Genomic DNA, 23,624 nt, shown 5'->3' with positions numbered 1-23,624 from the left:
TGATGCCTCCTTCCCGGACCAAAGACACACAGTGGAGGGCCATTGGCCTTAGACTCCCTGTACTACTGTTTCGGTGCCTCTATATGGCCTTTAGGATGGGTTTTCAGAAACTATTAAGAATTTCATTGAAAACCAGGGTACCATTTCTAAGAGACCTGTCCCTTTATTGCATTGTGATTTTTTCCCTCAGGTCTTTGAAAGAGCAAGCTTCCCTTCCCCACACTGGCTTTTCACTTTCTCTAAGAAAATATCCACTGAACTAGGCAATGCAGTCATAGAGTCACTCACTGCCTAGTCTTTTAAGGTTGCCAATGCAGTGTTTTAATTTACAATTCAATATTAATGAGATCCATTGTTTCTTTCCTCATGTTTTTTCTCATAGGTATCCATTTCCTTTTCCTTTCTTTCCTCTTTCCTTCCTCCCTCCCTCCCTCTCTCTTTTCCTTTTCTTCCTTCCTTCCTTCCTTCTTTTCTTCCTTTTTGTACCCCTTTTCTTACATTGTCTTAGCTAAGGTTCTTACCAGACTCTCTTCTCCTCCTGCTTGAGGTTTTCAATAGACTGACTTGTCTTCATTTAGTCTCTACCTTTCCCTCTGTCAACAATTGGAATAGTCATCCTCAAATTCTTTGATTTTTTTTTACCTAGACTTGTCTTCACCCTCCAGTGCTGGCTGTTTTCCAACCTCACTTCCCATTTCTTTCTGTGGGAACCCTCTCCTTTACTCAAGCTGCTGTCTTTTCCATCTCCTTTTCATTTTCCATCCTTTGTGTTTCCATTCTATATCACCTAGAATGCCTTCCTAGCCTTAATTCCCTCTCCATCAATCTAAGTCCAGATCTTTGTCCTAATTTCTCACAAAACTGACATTAAAAAAAGATTCATTTATTGAGCTTATTCATAACATTCAATGCATATCAAATAGAAAGAACTTTAGTAGATTTTGTGCAATAGAGAGATGAACAAACAGAGACAGGTATCAGCACAGATAGCCATATGTAAACCTTGACAGCTCTTTGACTCAAGACAAACATAAATAAAATGAAATGAGAATGTGTATATTTTCTGATTGTAAAACAACACTTTCTCTTCTAATGTATCACTTTGTATATGTCATTAGGCTTTTGATTAGTCAACTCAACAAACATATTTTGGATACCTGTTACTGTACAACTTGCTAGAGTGACGAAATGGTCTGAATTAAAATTTCTATCCTTTAGGAATAGGAAGTCCTGGTAGGAAGGCAGGACTTACACCTAAAAAGGGCAGGAACAGGCGTGTGTGGGTGGCTCAGATGGTTAAGCATCTGCCTTTAGCTTAGGTCATGATCTCCAGGTCCTGGGGATGGAGCCCCATGTTGGGCTCCCAGCTCAGTGGGGAGTCTGCTTTTCCCTCCGTCTCTGCTTCTCCCCCTGATTGTGCTCTCTCTGTTTCTCTTTCTCTCTCTTGCAAATGAATAAATAAAATCTTAAAAAAAAAAAAAAAGGCAGGAACAGAGACATACAAGGTCCAGATGGTGGAGCAGATGATATTTTATGTCCAGAGCAGGATGGAGTCTGAGGACTTTGAGTACTATGATGCACTTTTCACAGTGACTTGTAATAGACCACTCCCCAAATTCCACTCCGTGCTCAGCGGAGTTGATTTACAAATAATTTTTTTTTAATTCTCTCTCTCTCTCTTTTCCTTTTAAAGATTTATTTATTTATTTACTTGACAGACAGAGATTATAAGTAGGCAGAGAGGCAGGCAGAGAGAGAGAGGTGGAAGCAGGCTCCCTGCTGAGCAGAGAGCCCGATGCAGGGCTCGATCCCAAGACCCTGGGATCATGACCTGAGCCGAAGGCAGAGGCTTTAACCCACTGAGCCACCCAGGTGCCCCTTAATTCTCTCTTGAATGTTCTTATTTTCACTCACCTCCCCGTTCTGTAAAGAGGACCCACAAAGGTTGTTCAGGACCTTCTGGCATTTTTGTCCAATGTCTACTCCAGGGCACTAAATGGGTGATTCAAGGATGTATGGTCCTTATTACTCTTGGGCAGCTCATTTGCACATTCTCAGGTTATGATAGATCCTTCATAAGGAGTAGCAGATGCAAGTGAGAAGTCCCTATTTACAACTAATTTTATTTTATTTTATTTTTTTAAAGATTTTATTTATTTATTTATTCAACAGACAGAGATCACAAGTAGGCAGAGAAGCAGGCAGAGAGAGAGGAGGAAGCAGGCTCTTTGCTGAGCAGAGAGCCCGACGCAGGATTTCATCCCAGGACCCTGAAATCATGACCTGAGCCGAAGGCAGAGGCTTTAACCCGCTGAGCCACCCAGGCGCCCCGATTTACAACTAATTTTAAAAGAAAAATACTGTCTAACCTTTATATAACTTTTTTCTTTAGATAGCTGAATTTTACTTTTCTAATGTTCCTACCTGTCTATTTTTTCATGCATCATCAAGAAGTAATTGCTTTACATATTTGGGCTTTTTCCGTGTTTTAAATTAATGTGAAAACTTTGGGGTAATTAGTGTTTTGAATACAACATTTAGAAGTGGAATAGTTACAGGAGATCATAAGTGTAAAAATAAACACAAAGTGTTCTCTGAAAGTGACTTCTGTGCTGAATTATTTAACATTAACATAAAAGTTAAAACTTTACTATGGTAAGAGCAACAGATTTTCTGTAGATAAAAGAGAAATCAAAGCAATCTAGAGAAATGGGTCAAGGGTTATTTAATCTTTTACTAAGTCAGTTGGGGTATGATTTGGAAAATAGTTGATTATGTTAGCATGACCAGGATTGTAGTGAAAATAACTAATTGCTATCTTTAATTAGTCTTGCAATGGAATCAGTACACTGGTAGGTATCAGTTAATCCACCCATAATGGGTTGGACTAAATACATTCTCTTCTGTCAGTGTTATTACAAAGATATATTGAAGCTCGGGATACAGAAAAGATGTGGTATATCTCCAGTTTCCCCATGCAGTTTTGCTTATTGAAATCAATTTAAATTGAAATTAGTAAGTCATAGACACTCTCCTTCCATCACTCTCTCATTGTGAAGTTTGTGTGGAACTTTATATTAGTCTGCATTTCAGAAAGTATGTTGGCTCGTATAGTAATGGAATGCAGAAAAAGAACAGCTTGCTGACAGGTGCCAAAATAGAGCTGGTTATTGATAAACAAGATATTACATACTTAGTGCATTGAAACTTCCTCTAATTGTGGGTGTGGCAATATCTTCTGGTACATTTTTTGTGTATTGGGGAAATTGTCAGCATCTCAAAGGTTGATAGGATTTCCACTTGGTACCAGGGTCCTAAGAACACTGGACACCAGGGGTGCATCAACAAGCTGGCTGCATCATAGGCTGTGAATTCCTCTGTAAAATATTGTTCATGTGTCTTCAAATTTTGCTTTGCATTTCTGAATGCTCAAGTGAAAATTCTAGAGATGGTTCACGATGGTTAATAACCTGATAATTTTATGAATGAACTTAATGTTAATCATAGTGGGGTAAAAGTTATCATTTTTAATGATTATTCAAGATATAGCTGAACACTAGATCTTGGAAGTAGAACAACTGAAGAAAAGGTGATATAATCCCTTTATCCAGAAAGCAGTTCCCTGAAGTAAATCCTGTCAATATCATGGATGTGGAGACAAGCATCCTTTGGCCTGCTCTGTGTGAGCTCTCTTGTCCTATGCCATCTTAACTCAGGCTTGGAAATGTGACTCAGAGCTATTCCCAGGATAGAGAATACTTTGTTGCGTACATCAAATGCAGTGGACTTCAGTGAGTTTGCAAATGTTCTGGCCTTGTGTGTATACCTGTTTCACCAAAAAGTAACAGTCTCCATAGGATTGACTTTGCTTAAAAGCAAAAGATGTCAATTTATTAATAGTTCATCTGATTTAAAAATTTTAAGGACATTAAAAATTAAAGGAAATTATCTTCCCCAGTTGGCAAATATATATGTAACAGCAATCGGATTTTAAAAGGTATTGAGTTTGATCAAATTTAGGTCTTATTTTAAATTATCTACAGAATTAAAACTAAAACCCAGTGTTTAGCTTAGAAGGAAGGTAAGAGATAGTTTAATTATTTCAGTCTTTTTAAGAGGAGAGAACAAAATAGGTCTAGAGCAGATAGGGATATTCTTAAGTAATTAACTTTCCAAATTAGATAACTCCTTCCTGAAAGAGCAGTGGATGCCTCTGAGTACATTTCTTTCTAGGCTTGGTAGGAAGACTATGTGGTTGGTGCCTTTTGCAAATTAGATTTAGAAGGAGAAGGAGTCAGGGCAAAATATAATTTTATGATACTTTACTTGGCAAATTTTACTTTATTAATGTTTGTCACTGACCTTACTTGCAATAGAAATTCTATATTTTAAAATGATTTCGGTATCACAATTCATATAGCTTAGATCTTTTCTTCAAGACCCTGAGTACTAGTCTAAACTACTTCACTGACCAGTGAAATAGTCGTAGCACATAGGTTAAAACTTTCAGGAAAGTCCATCTGGGGCTCATTTTTTTTCTGATGGGGGTCCTTATGGTGTTTCTAAATATAAAGTTCTGTGGTTCTAGGAATTTGGATATAATCAGGAGAAATTTGGAATCTATGGAAGATTTATGAGTCTTGGTATGATGAAAGTTCATCTTTTCAGTACCATTCAATAGTTACATTGACTCTGCAATGACCCTAGGCAATTCCTTATTGAGAAGAGCTGAAAGGACAGTTTATTCACACAGGTTGGACACTTTCATCCACCTCTGAGTAAAAGCATTACTTCCCCCTTCAGTAAAATTTTTGTTTTAAATAAGTGATTTTGATCTTAACTGACAACTTTACACACCCTGTTCAGGACACATCTAATGCTTAAAGTAATGCTAATCTTTATCCAGGTAAGTCCTCTATTCTTTTATTTTTTATTTATTTGACAGAGAGGGAGAGAGAGAGTTCACAAGTGGGCAGGGAGAGGGGAAAGCAGGCACTCTGCTGTGCAGAGAGCTGGATGTGGGGCTTGATCCCAGGACCCTGAGATGGTGACCTGGAGCCAAACGCAGAGGCTTAACCCACTGAGCCACCAGGCGCCCTAGTCCACTGATTCTTTTAGACTCAAAGCCTTAGTAAGGAAATAAGATCCATTAGGAGATATTCATGTGACAGAACCAAACAAAAGCTCTTTGTATTACCACAACAAGCAGAGGCAACTGGGAGCTAAGGCTGAGACATCAGATATGTAAATCCAGGACACTCCCAGATTCAGTGGAGTCAACCCAGCCTTCACTTGATAAATACACTAATTACCCAGCTGTGGGATTATATGAGGACCTGCTTCTCACGTTCTCTCCTTGGCTTTAGCACTTTTTTTTTAACGATTTTTTTAAATTTATTTGACAGAAAGAGAGAGATCACAAGTAAACATGGCTTTAGCACTTTATATTTAATTTATGGTAGGATCTGTAGAGACCTTGGAAGAAGATTTAACTCAAATCAATTGTTTTTCCTTCTTTACGACTTAGATAAGCCAGTGGGAGAGGTTGAAATTGTTGATTTAAATGTGGTTAGGAATTATTGGTGTATTTTGGCCATCCATCTTGTCTTCTCTGCAACTACTAATAATTGAAATTTGCAGAAATAGAATAAAATTGGTTTTTTTCTAAGTGCAATGGAAGCTGTTACCATAGAGAAGAAGATCAAAAGCTCTCATGAGAAAAGTCCATTTGAGCAGTGACTTTAAGATAATGATGAGTATTTTAGAGTAATACTTATGAATCTTATTACTAAAGGATTTCAGGTTATCTTCTAAGTAATCTCATAGGGATGCTCTTCTATGTTGAAAATTAAATCATACTTGACTAGCTCTTTACAAAGTGATCTCTTAGACAAGGGAAAAACAAGCTTCTTACTATGAGGTTAACAAATATTTACTTGGGGGATTTTGAAGAGAACTTGCATCATGGGATTTGTTGAATGTTTTGGTTCTGGATTTAATTTACCTTTAATAAGTAATAAAGTTTATTTATTTGTTTTAAAGATTTATTTGAAAGAGAGAGACAGAGTCAGAGACAGCAAGCAGTGAGGAGAGGAAGAAGGAGAGAAACTCGAGCAGACTCCTTGTTGAGCACAGAGCTCAGCTTGGGCTCCATCCCGTTACTCTGAGATCATGACTTGAACCAAAACCAAGAGTCGGACTGAGGCAACCAGGTGCCCTAGTAATAAAGTTTAAAAATTCATTGTATTTTCTAATACTTGAGTAATACATTGACTATAGCTATAATCCTCTTAAAAGCTTTGTGTTTATTTGAAAGTAAACTCATGCAAGATTATAGAAAAATGGAGAAGTCTAGAAAAAAGACTAGAGATAAAAAGAGAAATAAGAGTTCCAAAAGACAGGGATGCCTGGGTGACATGGTCAGTTAAGTGTCCGACTCTCGGGCTCCATGCTTAGCATGAGGTCTGCTCAAAGACTCTGTCCCTCTCCCTCTGCCTCTTCCCTCCAACTCTCTCTCAAAGAAAGAAATCTTAAAAAAAAAAAAAGAGTTCCAAAAGACAAGTATAGGTTTGAGAAATGATTAATAGTAAATAAAATACTATATTGTGGGTAATTGATACGTAGAAAAAATAAATATCACACAGTGAAAAGGGAAAAAGTGATTATATAAATGAATTGATGAATATGTGGCTGTAAAGGTAAATAAGTCCCTGATATAGTGGAATTACAATTTACTGGGGAAATGAAGGGTGGGAGATAATGGAAGTAAATAATTGCAATTTGAAGTAGAAAATAAGAAATTTTATAAACAGACTAAAAAATAGAATGTTGGAATATGGAGGTGAGAGGGAGAGGGAAATCAGGGCAGCAGTGGAAGGGGGACAATGAAATGAGCTTGGAAGCTAGTAAGATTTTGACCAGGAGAGATGACTTAAGAAGACTTATCTAATAGTAAGAAATGTGTAGAAGGAGGGACAAGTAGGGTCTGTATTTGGAGAAGCATGATTCATACAGGGATCTAGGAGGATCAGGAAGCCATGGGGGGAACGGCTTCTGAGGCAAATGGGAAGACTTGAATTCTGGTTTAAAATTTTTTTTACTTTGTTCAGTAGGCAAAGGAGAAAATGATAAAGCCAGGAAGTAACTAGTGCTATGTTTTTGGAAGATGATTCTGAAAGTGGTATTGAGAAGGAGTAAGGTGGGAAGAACCAGAACCTGCCAGTAGCTGAGCAGGGATTCAAAGCCACCTCTGAGTGCCTTCAAGAGAGCTTTGTGAGCATTTGAAGAAAATAGGAGATATTTCTTTTCTTTTCTTTTCTTTTTTTTTGGCTAGAGTTGGGGTGGGAATCGGTGAATGAGATGGAGAAGAGCATATTTTTAATGATGACATTTGAGATGCAACTAGAATTTGAAAGATGGTCCAGAGAGTGGACTTAAACCAGGAGTGTTGTGATTAAAGAAGGAAACAAAGGGATAAAAGTGGCAGGTTAGGCAAATCTTGGTGACTGACAAAATGTCGGAGCTTATCTTCTGGATGCAGTGAGGCAAAGAGAATGTTGGAGATCTGAACCTGGATGTCTGGATGAGACAGAGAATGCTGGAAATTACAGGCACAGGTATCTGGTAGTCTAAGCATCTCTACCTCATTTGTTCTCTGCAGATAGCAAAGGGGTGATTAAAGGAGTAAATGAGGGGTTTGGTTCTAAAAGTAAGGGTAAGCAGTAGAGAAGCAACAGTGGATGGTGAGCACCCCAACAATAACAACAGCGCAAAGCTGTCATTACTCTCAGGCCTAAAGGAGAAGGGGAGGGAGCCATTCGGGCACACAGTCGTATCTGCACCGGGCAGAGAGGGGCCACTCCACAGGAGCTGTGGTCTCGTAGAGAGGAAGCTATGGAGCCACAGTCCAACAGGAAGGGAATGGTCAAGGGAGTAACTATCCTAAGCCTTCTCTCTTCCTGCCTCCTGCCATGATCCCTTGCTGATGGGCCCCTTTGGCCATCCCAACAGAAGTCACAGGCAAGGGAGCCTGCTTGATGCTACCTGCAGAGACCAACCTCCCCAGCATGGAGCATGACAGAGAGTGGATCTGGAGGGGTGAATAGAGAGGACCCAGCATAGGCAACTCCTCAGTAAAAATTTGAGAATGTGTTCATTCGTAAATGACATAAACTTAATAACATAACAACGTATACAGTAAAAACCAGATCAGGAATAGAAATTAGCATTGGATTTTAAAAGTTTTACTTACGAATAATAGAAATAAATCTTTTTCTTTTCTAATGTAATTGGATACGTTGATCTGATCCCACTGTCACCGTTTTCACGTGTGTGTGTTGCTGAGGAAGAAATCATGCTGTGAGTGGAATGAGGAGAGGCCCTGCCATCTTCACATTTTTGCTTGTGCTTGGATGATCTTCATCTTCTCAGGAATCCATACTGGGAAGGTTTAGTTTATTTAGGACAAGACACTGTAAATAGTATTGCTCTACTACTTTACACGCATATGTAAGTTGTAATATTCTGGAAGAAACCAATAAATGATACTGCAGTTAGCCCTTCTTCCATGTGGAATTCCCTTCTTCCTTGTCTTTTTTCACTTACCACAGTAGAGACATCTGATCTTGACTTGGCAAGGGGGGCAGGGTCAATCTGTAAAGCTTAATTTCTGTTCTAGTTTTACAGATAAAATAAACATGAATAAAAGTCCTTATTGTTTCTTCTCACACCTCGAAGTATTATATTGTGCTCCCTGCCCCAGAGTGCACGTACCTCCCTACTTCAGAAACTGCTGTGGCAGTCCATTGAAAGTATGAATCTGGAATTTAGAAGAGGGGGCAGTGTTGGGAACACCAGCTTTGAAATTATCTGCGTGAGAATAATATTTCATAGTTCTAGGAATGGATGAAATTACTATGAGGAGAGAATAGTGAAAGGAAAGAATGGAGAGCTGAGGCCAGGCAGCTCAAAAGATTCCTACATGTATAGATATAAAAAAGGAGAAAGAGGTAGTACAGGAGTCAGAGAAAGAGTGAAGCCGAAAAAGAAATGTGCCCAAGAAATCAAGAAGGAGGAATGATCAGAGGTGTCAGCTGCTGAGTTGGGAGTGAATGAGGACAGAAGATGGACCAGGGTGTAGTTGATGAGGCCAAGGTTAAACTTGAAGTTCTTGATTGAGTCTTGCTTGAGTCAAAGCAATGAGTGTGGGCTAATTTTTTAATGGAGGATTAGTGGCCAGTAGAATATTTTGTTATTGTTTCTGTTTGCTTACTTTAAAATAAGAAGTGTAGGGAGAAGGGAAAAAGTCAGGAGAGAGGTAGAGATTTTGGATTAAAAAAGAAGGGGTCATTAGGAATGGATTCCTGAGGGAATTAGTGGAGGTGGGATTGAACTTCTAGGTAGAAGAGGTAGCCATAGCAAAGATGACACTTCCTTTCAAGGTTATTAGAAAAGGGTATGGTGTTTTTGGATGAAGGAAGTATATTCCTTTTATGATCAACACTGAGGAGATATTTAGTAATCTACTGCAAAGAAAACTGGCCACAAATCAATAAAGAGGTTTTTTTTTCTTTAAATCAAAGAATATGTTCTCTACTGAAAGCAAAACCAAGAGAAATGAGAGTTAAGATGTCAGTCATGATATCATCAAAGGAAATTATCAATCCTATTACTTTTTTGAGTTTTTCTTAAAAAGGATAAATTTGAATCTTGTTGAAATGGATTGATTATGGGCATGCCCTCATGTTTTTCCTGACAGGCTGGGCCAGGTGACTTTGAAAATGCCATATTTCAGGCTCAAAAGATAGCATGTATGTGAAGGCATGCATTCTCTCAAGGAATATGGCCAGGCCAGACAAAATCAGAAGGGTGCTATTTTTTCATGAAAGTAAGTGGATACCAGGTAACTGGGGGTTTAATTCCAGCACCATCATTAATTAGTTCTATTTTTTAGACAAGAATCTTAATTCCTGTAAGATTTCACTTCACTTCACTTCACGTCTCCCTCCCTTTCTTCCTTCCCTCCTTCCTTCCAAAATTAAGGGGGTGGTCATGATACCTAAGATTCTTTTGGTCTTAAAATTAAATGATTATAAAAATGTATATTATATTACCTATTTTGCTTATGGTAAAGTCACAAAATGTGTCCATTATTTATGAATGTCTCCCTTGCTTGAGTTTCATAAAAACATTTTGTCTACTACTTAGCTATTGCAACATATGATAACTTTTCAAAGTATAATAAAACACAGTTGATGTTACATGCATGGATTCTAAGCTTAGTAAAGACTAAATCAGATGGCCCTCATATTAAATCTTTCTCTGCTTGTAAATTTTATTCACTTGGAAGCTGCAGTAAGTCAGGCTACTGTTGGGGTTTAGTAAATTGTTACTCACTAACCTTCCACTTCCTCTTGGGAGTTGAAAGCATTAATGCAGTTAAAATGTGTGACTCAGTCTAGACCTTCATGGATATCTACTTTTATGGTTTTGATGGTCAATTTAACCCTCCAAATAACTTACTTTAAACTGCCACTTTAGGCAGAAAATATGAGTAACTCAATTTTGTTTGGTTGAATTAATTATCATATTTCATTCATCCATTTGGGCAGAGTTCCCTGCTAGACTCTGAGTTCCATGGAGATAGAAATATGTCTGTTTTTGCTCCTTAATGCCTCACACTCTTTATACTTGCCACAGTGCTTACACATAGTGTCTGCTCAGTAGATAATTATTAAATGAATGTATGATTTTACTCCTATTGAGTTGTTAGGCATTAAAAATATGTGATTCAATATTCTTTTCTATTGGAAAATATGTAATCATAAACCACTTTATATTGTCAGTGATTGTAGAAGACTACAATCTGTTCAACAGCATTTAACTATGAAAAGTGTCTTACCCAATATTTTTATGTCCACTTTGGCTTCTGCCTTGAATTCCCTTCAGAATATTCTGACAGACAAAACATAGAATAGCCAGGTGAAATGGGACAACGCTTACCGAGGGGAGAAGAGCTGCTGGATATCAAGAAGTGTTGATTTGTCTAATGGATGCCTTTCTTCAGTCACTTCTTCAGAAGGGCCCCAATCCCCTGTTATCCTGATCACAACTTCTTTACCAATTTTCTTCCCTCTTCTTCAGGTACAGGTTTTTCTTTTCTCCATCTCTCCAACAGTTTTTTGTTTCCCCTACTTCATTGAGTATGTTAAGTATTTCTTGGACATTTTTGTTTCCTACCCAAAGATAAAGGGCAGGAACAACCATTTCAGGGTTATTGCCTACAACCTCTGTTGAATTGGTGACTCTGAAACATGACCCATTTCTCATTCTTGCCAGTGGTGCTGGAACCCTTTAGAAGGCGGACCAGACCTCTACTCTCTTTAGGCCGCCCAAATCCAAGCTGCTAACTTCATCCATGTGTTCAGTTGTCCTTTAGCTCACTACTAGGTGATTCTTCATTCTGATTCTCCTTGCTGCTGTTCTGGTACCACTTGCCTTGAAGCTGCAGTTACTTGGTGGGAAAGAGGTGTTCATGAATGTGATCTGGGACTTAAAGACTGTGTATACATTTATTTAACAATTGTTTATTTGTCACCCATGGGGTGCCAAGCATGTTATATGACTGAAATAATTATGAAGTAGGTGACTCTAGCAGTAGTCTAGCTAGAGTGGATGGGGGTTGTAGCAGACATTATCCTTCCATATTCTGTCTCTTATGGCCAAGGCCATGGTTCCCCACTATTGCCAGTATCCCTCTGTATGTTGTCCTTCCAATGGGCTGTTTTAAGGACTTCTAACTACCACTTTTCTATGTTTATTTTGTGACAGATGATTCAAGAGAGCCGGTTTCTCATAGAAATGGCAGATACAGTCCAGGAAAAGATTGTGCAGTGTCAGAAAGCAGGTAATCCCCCTACTTCTGCCCCATTTTGTTTAGAAACTTAATGATAATTTGTAGTAGTTTTTAAAGTTTCTGTTTCTACCCTTAAAATTGAAATATTTTGTGCCATACTTCAACTATTCTTTTGAGTTAAACTGAAGTCTTTGTTTAGTACAGAAGAAATTGAGGTGATAGTAGGTTGGTGTATGTACACAGAGGGGAGTGTCTATGAAGATATCTAGAGAGGTGATCTGTTCTGAATCTACTTGGAAGTCTGCCAAAACCCTTTACTACATGTTGTCCCTTAAGAACCACCTCATTTTTATAATTTGAGCCATAATCCTATTAATCTCTTAGGCTTTTGCCTCACTTATTAGTCATTATTTTAGATTTGTTCTTTCTTTAAGGATGGGACAGGTCACATATCTGTGAGGGTACCCCTCCGTTTATCTATATTCACTTTCATCTACATGCTATACTCTTATCTTTCTTAGATTTATGTTTTCCTTGATGCCCATGCACAATGATTATGATGAGGAAGATGACAATAATGACAATTGCTTGATATATTTGCATATGAGATATTGTGCACACACACACTGTTACTTCGTCCTTTTGACAATTCTGCAAGGTAATCACCATTGTATCCAGCTTATAGATGAGGCATCTGAGATTCTGAGAGATTGAGTGAATCACTCAAGATTCCATATTAGCACAGGGTAGAGCTGACCTCTGAACCCAGACTAGACTTTAAAAAATGGTGCTTTTCCCTGACTGGTCCACAGGCTTAAGTGTTTCTGTTGACAGAAAGCACAAAAATAATACCAGTACCTATAGGATGGTTTTATATGCCAGACTCTACTTTGAGAGCTTTGTATGTATTGACTTATTTAATCTTCAACCACAATCCCTTGAGGTAAGCTCTCTTGTTATCACCATTTCACTAGTGAGGAAACTGGATTGCAGAGCATTTCAAGGCCTTACTCACACTTATGTGGCTAGTAAGTAGTAGAACCAGAGTGTGAGTCCAGCCCCACAATCATGCTCTTACCATACACTATATTTGTGGTGTTAACGCCGGAAAGGTTAATGTGGTTTTTAGCTGCATTAGAAAAGTAGAGTAACTAGAACAAGGAGGGTGGCGGTAAATCTCTACCCTGTGTGGGCTGCTTCAAGTGCACTTTGAGTATGATATTCCTGGATGCAGGTCCCTACAAGATCAACTCCAGGAAGCTGCGCAATGTGGAGGCTCTGCCCGGATGTCATCTTTAAAGAAGAGACATTGTTAGTAAAGCTGAAACAGGCTAAAATGTTTAATCTGGAGGAGAAAAGACTCTAGTGGATTTTATCGAGTATCTTTCTTCAAAGATTTAAAGGGTTGCACAGTGGAAAAGAGATTAGACTTAGCTGGTCTGGGTCTAGCTAGCACCAAGGAGTAAAGATTTCAGGGAGACAGACTTTGGCTTGCAATCAGTCATAGCTTTCCAAAGATGGCGTAAGCTGTCCGGAAGAAAGTGTGATTCTCAACTCTGAGGATGGTGATATTTTTTATAGTAGTCAAGCTTGAGAAATGGTTGAGCTAAAAATAACTTTAAGGCCATTCCCAAATCTGCAGTATTTAGTTGTTTCCAGAAATGCTATTTATAAAACATCTTTTTATTTTTACTCAACATTTATTTATTAACATCATTATCCATATGGACTCCAGGGTCTACTGTCAAACCATATGGGTGGCTTATAAGGAAAAGTAAAATAAGTGCATCTGTCACATATGGTTAGCCATCACACATTGTCATACATTATACCATTTCACATAAAAACCAGGTAGAAGACAAACAAGACACATGTAATCTACTAGAAGAATTTGCTTCTTAACCTCCTTCTTATGTCTTTATCTGGTGGTTCCTGGCTGTTCAAAATGTAATTTGGTCTAATGTATTGGTTATTGTTAGTTTGCCCCTAAGGATAGCCACTGGTGGGGACGAACAGAATGGGAATGAACATTTAATTCAGGGTTTTCAAAACTATGAGAGGAAAGGAATGGGAAATTTTTCATTATAAGATGCCCATTTTTCTGAAATTTATAGTAAGAATTCTTATATGTTCTTTTTTTCAAAGGGATGGAATTCCATGAGGAACTTCATAATCTAGGGGCAAAAGAAGGCTTGAAAGGAAGAAAACTCAACAAGGCAACTGAGAGCTTTGCTTGGAACATTACAGTATTGAAGGTAAATGAAATTCTCAGGTGCCTCTTTGCCTTTATTTTTTTCCTGCTCATCTCTTGAATGTGTAGAAAAGCATCAGTGGTTAAATACAGTGATTGGAATTTTCAAGTAATGTGTGGCCTAATCACCAGGTTCATGCTCTAAGGGATGGGGAGATTGACATACTCTTTGCCGTAATAGAGCAAATGAGGGTTGTAGTGGAAACAGAGGACAACACGACCTAATTCCACCAGCCCGTGTTTTTACTCAAATGAACGCTTCTCCTCAAGTCAATATAGCTGTTCTTGTTTGTGGAAAGAATAACGCCAAATGTTGTGGGACAAGGATCCAGCACGAGTGATTTGGAAGAGCTTTAAACTACAGAATATCTGGAGCCATTTAGGATTATTTTATTTTAAGAAGAGTCTCTATAAATACATTTATTTTTACAAATAGCTTTGGAAGTCAGTTTCTGGAGATTATGATTTGCTCTTCTGAAAATTGATTTTAGGATTTTGAAATAAAGATGCCACTTTTCATATTATGTGAAAAGAGAGATGATTTAGGCAGTTGGAATAATTTATTCTTGACAGCGTGATGGGAAGAAAACAGCCACGAACAAAATTACTCATTGCTGAAGTTTAAAGACCTACTATGTCCCACATACTGTTTTACAGGCTTTATATAAATTAACATTTTAATACACACAACCCAATACTATTATTATTATTTTTTAAAGATTTTATTTGTTTGAGAGGGAGAGAGAGAGCATACACACATGAGTTGGGAGGGAGGGGCAAAGGGAGAGGGAGAAGCAGACTCCCTCTTAGAGATCCCCTGCCCCTGCCAATGCCAGCTCAATCCCAGGATCCTGGGATTATCACCTGAGCGGAAGGCAGGTGCTTAAACAACTGAGCCACCCAGGCGCCCCCAATACTATTATTAGTCTCATTTTACAGGTGAGAAAATGGAGGCATTAAAAACTTAGGTATATTACCCAAGACCATGGTGCTAGTGAATGATGGTGGTGGAGTTAGAAGCCAGGCAGTCTGGTGCCAAAGAGATATGCTGAACTTGCTCTGCTGAGAAATATGTTTAAATGAAAGTGCTAGATAAACTGAAAGATATATCACAAATGTTTATTAAAAATTCAGTTCACAAGTATTTGTTAACCTCCCACTATGTACTGGGCTCTGTGCTAAGCATTGAGGATCCACAGAGAACAGAAGAGGTACCATCCCTGACCTCATGAGTTGAAGTCTGAGGCCAGGGAGTTGGGTGGTGGAAAATAGGCATCATCTCTTTTTTTTTTTTTTTTTTAAAGATTTTATTTATTTATTTGACAGACAGAGATCACAAGTAGGTAGAGAGAGAGAGAGAGAGAGGAGGAAGCAGGCTCCCTGCTGAGCAGAGAGCCCGATGCGGGGCTCGATCCCAGCACGCTGGGATCATGACCTGAGCCGAAGGCAGAGGCTTTAACCCACTGAGCCACCCAGGCGCCCCGGCATCATCTCTTTTAATGAGTAGAGAGGAGCGTTAATATAAGGAAGAGCTTATTTTCTAATATTAGAGTACGACTTGACAGCGTGCATGCTGATACAAACACTTTCTGGTCGGCAAATACTTATGTGGGCTTGTTAACGGGCCGATCACCGAGAGAGGTGCTATGGATAGAAATATCCAGAGTAACACTGGAACCTCGAGGACTAGTCTACCAAGGGACACAGATGTATAACTAAAAATAGCCTTCAGTTACTCAGTAAGTAATATGTGACAAGCACTCATGGCTAAGCAGTTATATACATTTCCTCTTTTCTCTTTGCAAGGATAGGCTGACCTTGCAGCGACTCACTCTGACCCTGGTGTGACTCTCCCCATCTCACAGATGAGGAAACTGAGGCTAAGTGAGGTTTAAATTTCTTGCCTTCAGCCAGTAAGTGGCAAAGCTGAGATTTCAACTCGTGCCCATGGTTCTACACTACACTATCCTCCTGCCTCCTATAAAACTCAGCCCATGTGATTGAGTCTAGTCAGCCTAGTCTGGGGGTGAGGCCGACTCCACGTTCAGATTGCCTTACAGCTGTGAAGATTTAGCCAAGTTATGGGATCCCTCTGACGGTTGGCGATAATATTAGGGTGACAATAATATTAACACTCAGGGTTTGGTGACAGTTAAATGAGGTAGTACATACAAATCTGAGTCACTGTGCTTAAAACTAGGCACTCTCTTTACACACCCACATACGCTATTACTTTTGGCAGGTGACGATGACCTTTGGAGGAACAAGTTTGTTGTTTTTCTTATCTTCTTTAATAAATTTTTAAGTCAACTAATTTTTAAATTGAGATATAATTTCTTGTTTCTTTATTAACCTATGACTTAAGGTCATTCACTCTTTTCTGAGGTTGGTTTCTGTGTTGGTTTGGTTTAGCAACAGAGAAGGATTGCTAGATGGGGCTGAGAAAATGCTGTACATGTCATGCTAAGACAGACCTTTTGAAACATGACCAATATTCTACTGTTACAGTTTATGAACTAACTGCTGGTATTTCAGCTTGAGTGCTAAGAACTTAAGTCAGAAGAGTGAATTTTCCTCAACTTTTATTTACTTATTTATTTTTTAAAGATTTTATTTATTTATTTGACAGACAGAGATCACAAGTAGGCAGAGAGGCAGGCACAGAGAGAGGAGGAAGCAGGCTCCCCACTGAACAGAGAGCCCGATGCGGGGCTTGATCCCAGGACCCTGGGATCATGACCTGAGCCGAAGGCAGAGGCTTTAACCCACTGAGCCACCCAGGCACCCCTTTTCCTCAACTTTTAATATTTCCTTTTCCTTATTGCATTTTGTGGGCTTGTTAATCAGGGGCTCTCTCCACAAGTGCTGAACAAATGACCTTCTTAGAATTTGGCGCTTTTTTTTTGAGTGAGAGAGAGAGTGAGGACAGGGACAGAGAGAGAGAGAGAGAGAGAGAGAGAGAGAATCCCAAGCAGGCTCCTTGCCCAGTGTGGAGCCTGACATGGGGCTTGATCTCATGACCCTGAGATCATGACCTGAGCCAAAATCCAGTCAGATGCTTCACCAACTGAGCCACCCAGGGGCCCCTGGAATTTTAATTTTTAGCTGAGGGACAGAGGCTGGGCTCTTTGGGCAGCTCTTTAGTCTAATGGTGCTTCTCTGAGAAGATCCTTCTGACACTCTCCCTTTATTTCTTGTATCTTAATTCCTACTTTGTTCTCTAGCCTTCCTATTGACTTTCCAAGCTCCAAACATCTTCCAGTAAATGCCCTTTTTCTTAAGTTTTCTAGGTTCAGTTTATGTTGCTTACAACTGGTTGAATGAGTAATAACCAAACTCATAAGACATACTCACTGAATTACTAGGCTATGGCAGAGACCACTATAAAATTGTGCATTGCCAACTGGAAGGGTTTCCTTATATACAGTTTATATAAGTACTCTCCACTGTTTAGGGGAAGGGAGTGAGGAATTATTAACATTGTTTGAATATGTGGGTTCACGTAGCTAAACATACTTAATTCCAATGTACATTCCCACAAGTAAGGGAGAGGCTAGAAAATATGACAGATGTGCCCGCAGGGAAATGGTGGGTTAGAGCAAGAAATGGTGGAAGGGGGGACTGACTTTCAAACAAACTGAGCTGAGACTAAAAAATAAATTTTTTATTTTATGTTTCCTACAATTCAGTATTACATTGATCTGATATTAATACATGAAAGGGAAGCTAGAGAAAGACTTGCAGAGGCAAAGATGAATAGCTCTATAATACAATAGATATGAATTACACTTAGTGTCCACGTTTTAAAAGCCAGAGATGAGGACTTAGGATCCAGCAAGAAGGCTGAAATCAAGATGGTCCTAGAAGCTCCCATCAATGTATTTTTTTTTTCTCTTCCCATTCATATTTTAGCACCATGCATGGGCTCAGATTAGGGACTTGCTTAACAGAACTTTTTGCATTTCCCCACACATTAGCCATATGCCAATAGCCAACTATAACATTTTCCTCTTATCTTTTTCTTTCTTTCTCATTGCTGAGCACAAACTTGAACTCCTTAAATAGCCATTGTGTTTATTTGGAGTGGTATGATGAAACATGTCTCAATGACTCAGTCTTCAGTATATTTCCCAGATAATCATTGGACCAAGATAGCTCCATTTCATCCTACCCTCATACATTAAGAGTTCCTCCCATCTGTCTTTTCTCCGTGCTGTCCTTCAGAAAAGAATTTTATTTGGTCATTAACATCATATTAAAATTTTACAATGGGAATTTTCCAAGTTCTTTAAGTCTTCCAGAAAAAGATGCTACAACTTCACTTACTTAGTTAACCTATTGTAGTAAGTTGTTATTAATTTTGGAAGTGTTTCACTCATGAGAGTTCTGAAAATCTTTTGGAAGAGAGATATGAATTTATACTGTGTCACTGATAAAACACAATGTGTTATAAAGTAGAATTCACTTAAAGTCTTGGATTCCATCCAGAGTGACTTGACTCCTCAAGTATAAAAAGAACTTCATTGTAAGGCGGTTACACAGCCTTAAAAACTGAAATTAGGAAGAACACACAAGGGGTGCGTGGGTGAGTCAATTGTTAAGCACATGCCTTCAGCTCAGGTCATAATCCCGGGGTCCTGGGATTGAGCCCCACATCAGGCTCCCTGCTCTGCAGGAAGCCTGCTTCTCTCTCTTCCACTCCCCCTGGGTGTGTTCCCTCTCTCACTGTGTCTCTCTGTCAAATAAATAAATGAAATCTTAAAAAAAAAAAAAGAATCCATGAGTAGCATTTTTAAAAAGATTTTATTTATTTATTTAAGAGAGAGAGAGTGTACATGAGAGAGAGAACATGAGAGGGGAGAAGGTCAGAGGGAGAAGCAGATTCCCCATGGAGCTGGGACCCCGATGTGGCACTCGATCCTGGCACTCCGGGATCATGACCTGAGCCGAAGGCAGTCGCCCAACCAACTGAGCCATGCAGGTGCCCATGGGTAGCATTTTTAATGAGCTTTCCCAATATATATTTTTCTAACTTGGCCTGTTGGCAATTTTAAGGAACTAAATTCCATTATCTTTATATTTTTAAAAATTTGATGAAAAAAATCAATTTTAGCAGGCTAGAGATGTGTCAAGTAGAGATAAGTAAAAATAATATTGAAAAAATGTAACTAGTGAACATTTTATTGTAAAAGAAAAGTTATGAAGGTAGGTGGTCACTAGAGCTTAGAAAGGAATAAAATATTAGGAAATGGCTAACTTCCTATTTGTCCCTAAATTTCATTGATTACTAGTTGTATTAAATTATGAATGAATCATTACTTCATTAATGAGTACTTCTATTAATTGATATGTACTTCTACTTTCCCTAGATAGATTTCCAGCTTGTAATTTAATTCATTCCAGTGTGTGCCATTAAAAAAACACAAGTTTCTTTTATGGATTTATGTTCATTAAATATGACTAATCTTTTTCTGCCCAACTTTTGGCTTTTTATTACTGTTTAAGCCTCTGCTTCTTTGGCTCTTATCTTGGCAACAGTTTCCTTTTCCTTGGGAAGAGCAGAGGCTGAGGCTTGTCACTTTTCCTTGGGTACCTGTGCTGCATTGCTCATGCAGGCAGACTCTCTTATTTGGTCCCCAAGTTTCAGGCCCCCACATCTCTGGGGGATCTTGCTGCATAAGGGAAATTAAATGGATGTCAGAGTGGTAATAACTTTCTAATAGAGCCTGCAGACCCGCCTGAAGGCTTTGCTCATTGTTGAGAGGTAGGAAAAGGGCAGCAGGATGATGTGTTATTAAGAAGAGGTATGAAGACGCTGAATGACCGTGGACATTTTTAATCATTCTTTGTGATTCTGTGTGTACCAAGTCAGGATCTCCTGGCAGCCATAGTGACTGTGTCCCTGGAAGCTGCTCTGAGTTTATATAAAGAAAGATCATGTCCAGTGTCCTCTGTGCTGTATATGGAGAGCTGCTCCAGTGGTGTTTCCGGCAGCTGCTGGCTGTTGGCTGCAGAAGCTGAAGAGAGGTTAGCTTTCCTCCTGAGGCAACTCTCTCACAAAAGAACCACCATTTACGAAGTCTAAAGAAACAGACCCCCAAGAATAACCATGTATTAACAATAAACTCTTCTTATATTGGTACTACTATGAATTGTTAAGAAACGTAAGGCAAAGTAGTTAAGAGTATAGACTCTGAATCCAGACACCAGCCATGTGGCCTTGGAAAAATCTCCTTTTGCTTCTGTGCTTCTGAGTCAATTGAGATAGACTGTGCCGTGGAAACAAAACTCTGAAAACATCAGGGGCTTAAAACAATAGCTTATTTCTTTTATTTCCTTTTTCCTTTTTTAAAAAGATTTCATTTATTTATTTGACACAAAGAGCAATGGAGAGAGACCGAGAGCGAGCACAAGCAGGGGGAACGGCAGCCGGGGAGAAACAGGCTTCCTGCTGAGCAGGGAGTCCAATGTGGGGCTCGATCCCAGTACCCTGGGGTCATTACGTGAGTTGAAGGCAGACGCTTAACTGACTGAGCCACCCAGGCGCCCCAATAATAGCGTATTTCTTGCACTGTATATCCATCACAAGACATACAAGTACCAAGTATCACTTAGGAACTCGGGCTAATAGGAGCTCTATCTAATGCTTCTACAATCCTGGAGGTAGGGCAGCACAGATTGGTTTTAAAGATTTCTGCTGAGTGGTGTCAGGTGTTCCTTCTACTTACATTTGACTGGCAAAAGCAAGCCACATGGTCAGATCCGACTTCAGTGGAGTGGGGCAGGTATGTTTCCTTAAGGAGAGGGAACCTGGGGGCTCAGTCATTGGGTGTCCGCCTCTGGCTCAGGTCATGATCCCGGGGTCCTGGGATTGAGCCCCGCTTTGGACTCCCTGCTCAGCGGGAAGCCTACTTCTCCCTCTCCCACTCCCCCTGCTTGTGTTCCCTCTCTTTCTGTCAAATAAATAAATAAAATCTTAGAAGAAAAAAGGAGAGGGAGCAGATTTTGGTGACTATAATGAGGTTCTTCAACAACACCCACCCACCTCATAGGGTTATGTGAGGACTAAAGAAGTTGATATATGTAAAGCGGTCTCCAGCATATAAAAAGTGCTGTATAATTGTTATTTTTATTACGAATAACTAGCATTCACTGCTTACAATAGGCAGTTAACTGATTTTCACACAACATCTTACGTCATTTTAAGGAGAACCCTGTAAAGTTGCTATTACTACACCCGTTTTATAGATTTAAAAAACTGAGGCTGGAGACGTTAAGTAACATTCCCATTGGCATGTGGGAATTGAGCGGTGGAGCAAGGAACTAAATCCAGAGCCCATGCTGTCAGCCCACTATCCTCTACTGTCAGGATATTGACAGCACCATAATAATGATAGGTTAACTGAGTGCTTACTATGTGCTTAGTATTGTACTAAGCGCTTTATAGTTAGTATCTTAATAGGAGTAAGTGTCCTGTGCAGGTAACATGAGAATTCCAATCACCTTGGCAGTGTGTCCTTACAAAGAGTATAGCTTCGGACCACCTGTTCTCCCTGTTCCCACACTGCATTCACCAAGCCACTCTGTTCTCAACTTGTCTTTCCAAGTATCCTGTTCTGATGGTGATGGGATAGATGGACCACGTGAGGTAAATCGTCCTATCTGCCTGGAAGTTACATTTCTCTTTGTAAATGAGTCAGTTAACTTCCTTTTTCACCAGTGCGTCTCCTATGAGCTTGGACAGTGTGCATCAGCTCCCCAGGGCTTGCCTGATCACTCTGGGGTGATTGGATATAATTGAGCTCTTGGGCAGATACCACTGAGATTAGGAAAGCAAAACAAAATAACAAAAATACCAAAGCTGCGGGCCGACCCTGGACCCACCCTGAGAACCCAGCCAACCTCCTCCTGTTTCTCTTGGACAGCTACACCATTCACTGGCTTTCAGACTAGACCTTGCCAACCTCCACAGCTCCGTGAGGCGGAGGAAGTTTCCAGAGCTGTGCTGCCAGCAAGAGCTTTACAAAGGCCATGCTCCTTCTCCTGTTCCTTCCTCAGCCCACTCCTCTGCTTCTCAGTTGCTCAGTCTATCCTTTATGACCTAAGCTTTTGGAGCAGAAGTTCTGGAATCTTCCTTTGAATAACAAACCTGAGATGATTTATAAATGAGAGGTGAAGTCCCTGTAGGCAAATTCCTCACGCTTTCACTGAGAAGAAAGGAGACTGACAGGCAAAAATTGAAGAGCTTTTAAGTCACCAATCCTGAGACGGGCACTTTCAAAGAGTTTTAAACAAAGCTTTTAATTCTGAATAAAGAGACTAGACACACATACACACACAGCTTTTAATTCTTTAAAGAAAATACTTTCTAGTAATACATACAAAGTAACAAAATTTTGAGCTGTGAGTACCTATTTTATCTTAGAATTAATTATCTAAGAGTTTAGACCTACAGGAAGTTAGACATGAATTTAAAAATCTGCAAGTAGTATAATTTTTAAAAATTAGATTATCTGGGGATGCCTGGGTGGCTCAGTTGGTTAAGCATCTGTCTTCAGATCAGGTCATGATCCCAAGGTCCTGGGATCCCTGTATCAGGCTCCCTGTTCCAGGGAGTCTGCTTCTGCCTCCCCTTCTTGCCAGTCCCCCCTGCTTGTACTCTCTCCCTGTCAAATATATAAATAAATAATTCTTTAAAAATTAAATTATCTTTCTCACCAAAGGATGAGATCAGATTTTATGATAGCTTGAGTCCTTCTAGGTCTTCACATTTTTATGATTAAAAGTTATTTGCAATCTTTCTCTGCGCTTAACTCATTACATGGCTTAAACACAGTATCCTTTTGTCACTAAACCTATCTCTCTATTTATACACCTTCTCTTCTATGTGTTAATCCCCCTCCTTTGTTTTGTTTTGTTTTTAACCTATGGCCCCACCAAGCCCTAATTACATTCAGTTTCTAGTCTCACTTCATAGACTCTCACTACAATCTTCCCCACTGCCATATTTTCCCTTCCTGATTGCTCTGTCCAGTAAAATGATCTGTACTTACCATCTTCTGGAATTTTTGATTCCCAAAGTTTTTATTATTATAATTTTTTTGTTGTGCTAAAGTACATGGAACATAAATTTTACCATCTTAACTATTCTTAAACATACATTTCAGTGGTATTAAATACATCCATAGTGCCATGCAACCGTCACCATCATCCATGCCCATAACTTTTCTCATCTTGTGAAACTAAAATTTGGGATCTATTAAAAAAAAAACTCAGCCCCTGAAAACCACCATTCTACTTTGTTTCTATGATATTTGACTACTCTAAGTACCTCATAAAAGTGGAGTCATGCAGTATTTGTCTTTTTTTGTGACTGGTTTATTTCACTTAGGCTAATGTCCTCAAGGCTCCGCCATGTTGTAATATATGTCAGAAATTCTTTTTCTTATATAGCTGAACAATATTCTGTTGTATATGAATACTTTTTTGTGTTTTAATTTATTTATTTTTAAGTTTAAT

The 23,624-nt window shown here is 39.2% G+C and overlaps 1 protein-coding gene across 1 annotated transcript in view; it reads left to right on the top strand.

Annotated features, from left to right (window-relative positions):
- PLCL1 (phospholipase C like 1 (inactive)) overlaps window positions 1-23,624 on the top strand; it is a 344,775-nt gene that overhangs the window by 272,706 nt on the left and 48,445 nt on the right. The window contains exons 4-5 of the mRNA XM_032860146.1: window positions 11,830-11,905; window positions 14,000-14,109. Of these exons, the coding sequence (XP_032716037.1) occupies window positions 11,830-11,905; window positions 14,000-14,109 (186 nt within the window). The remainder of the gene's footprint in view (window positions 1-11,829; window positions 11,906-13,999; window positions 14,110-23,624) is intronic.

This window comes from Lontra canadensis, unplaced genomic scaffold (genome assembly GCF_010015895.1).
Source record: "Lontra canadensis isolate GAN:19392208 unplaced genomic scaffold, GSC_riverotter_1.0 scaffold18, whole genome shotgun sequence".
Taxonomy (NCBI): domain Eukaryota; kingdom Metazoa; phylum Chordata; class Mammalia; order Carnivora; family Mustelidae; genus Lontra; species Lontra canadensis.
This window is presented reverse-complemented; position numbering and strand designations above follow the sequence as displayed.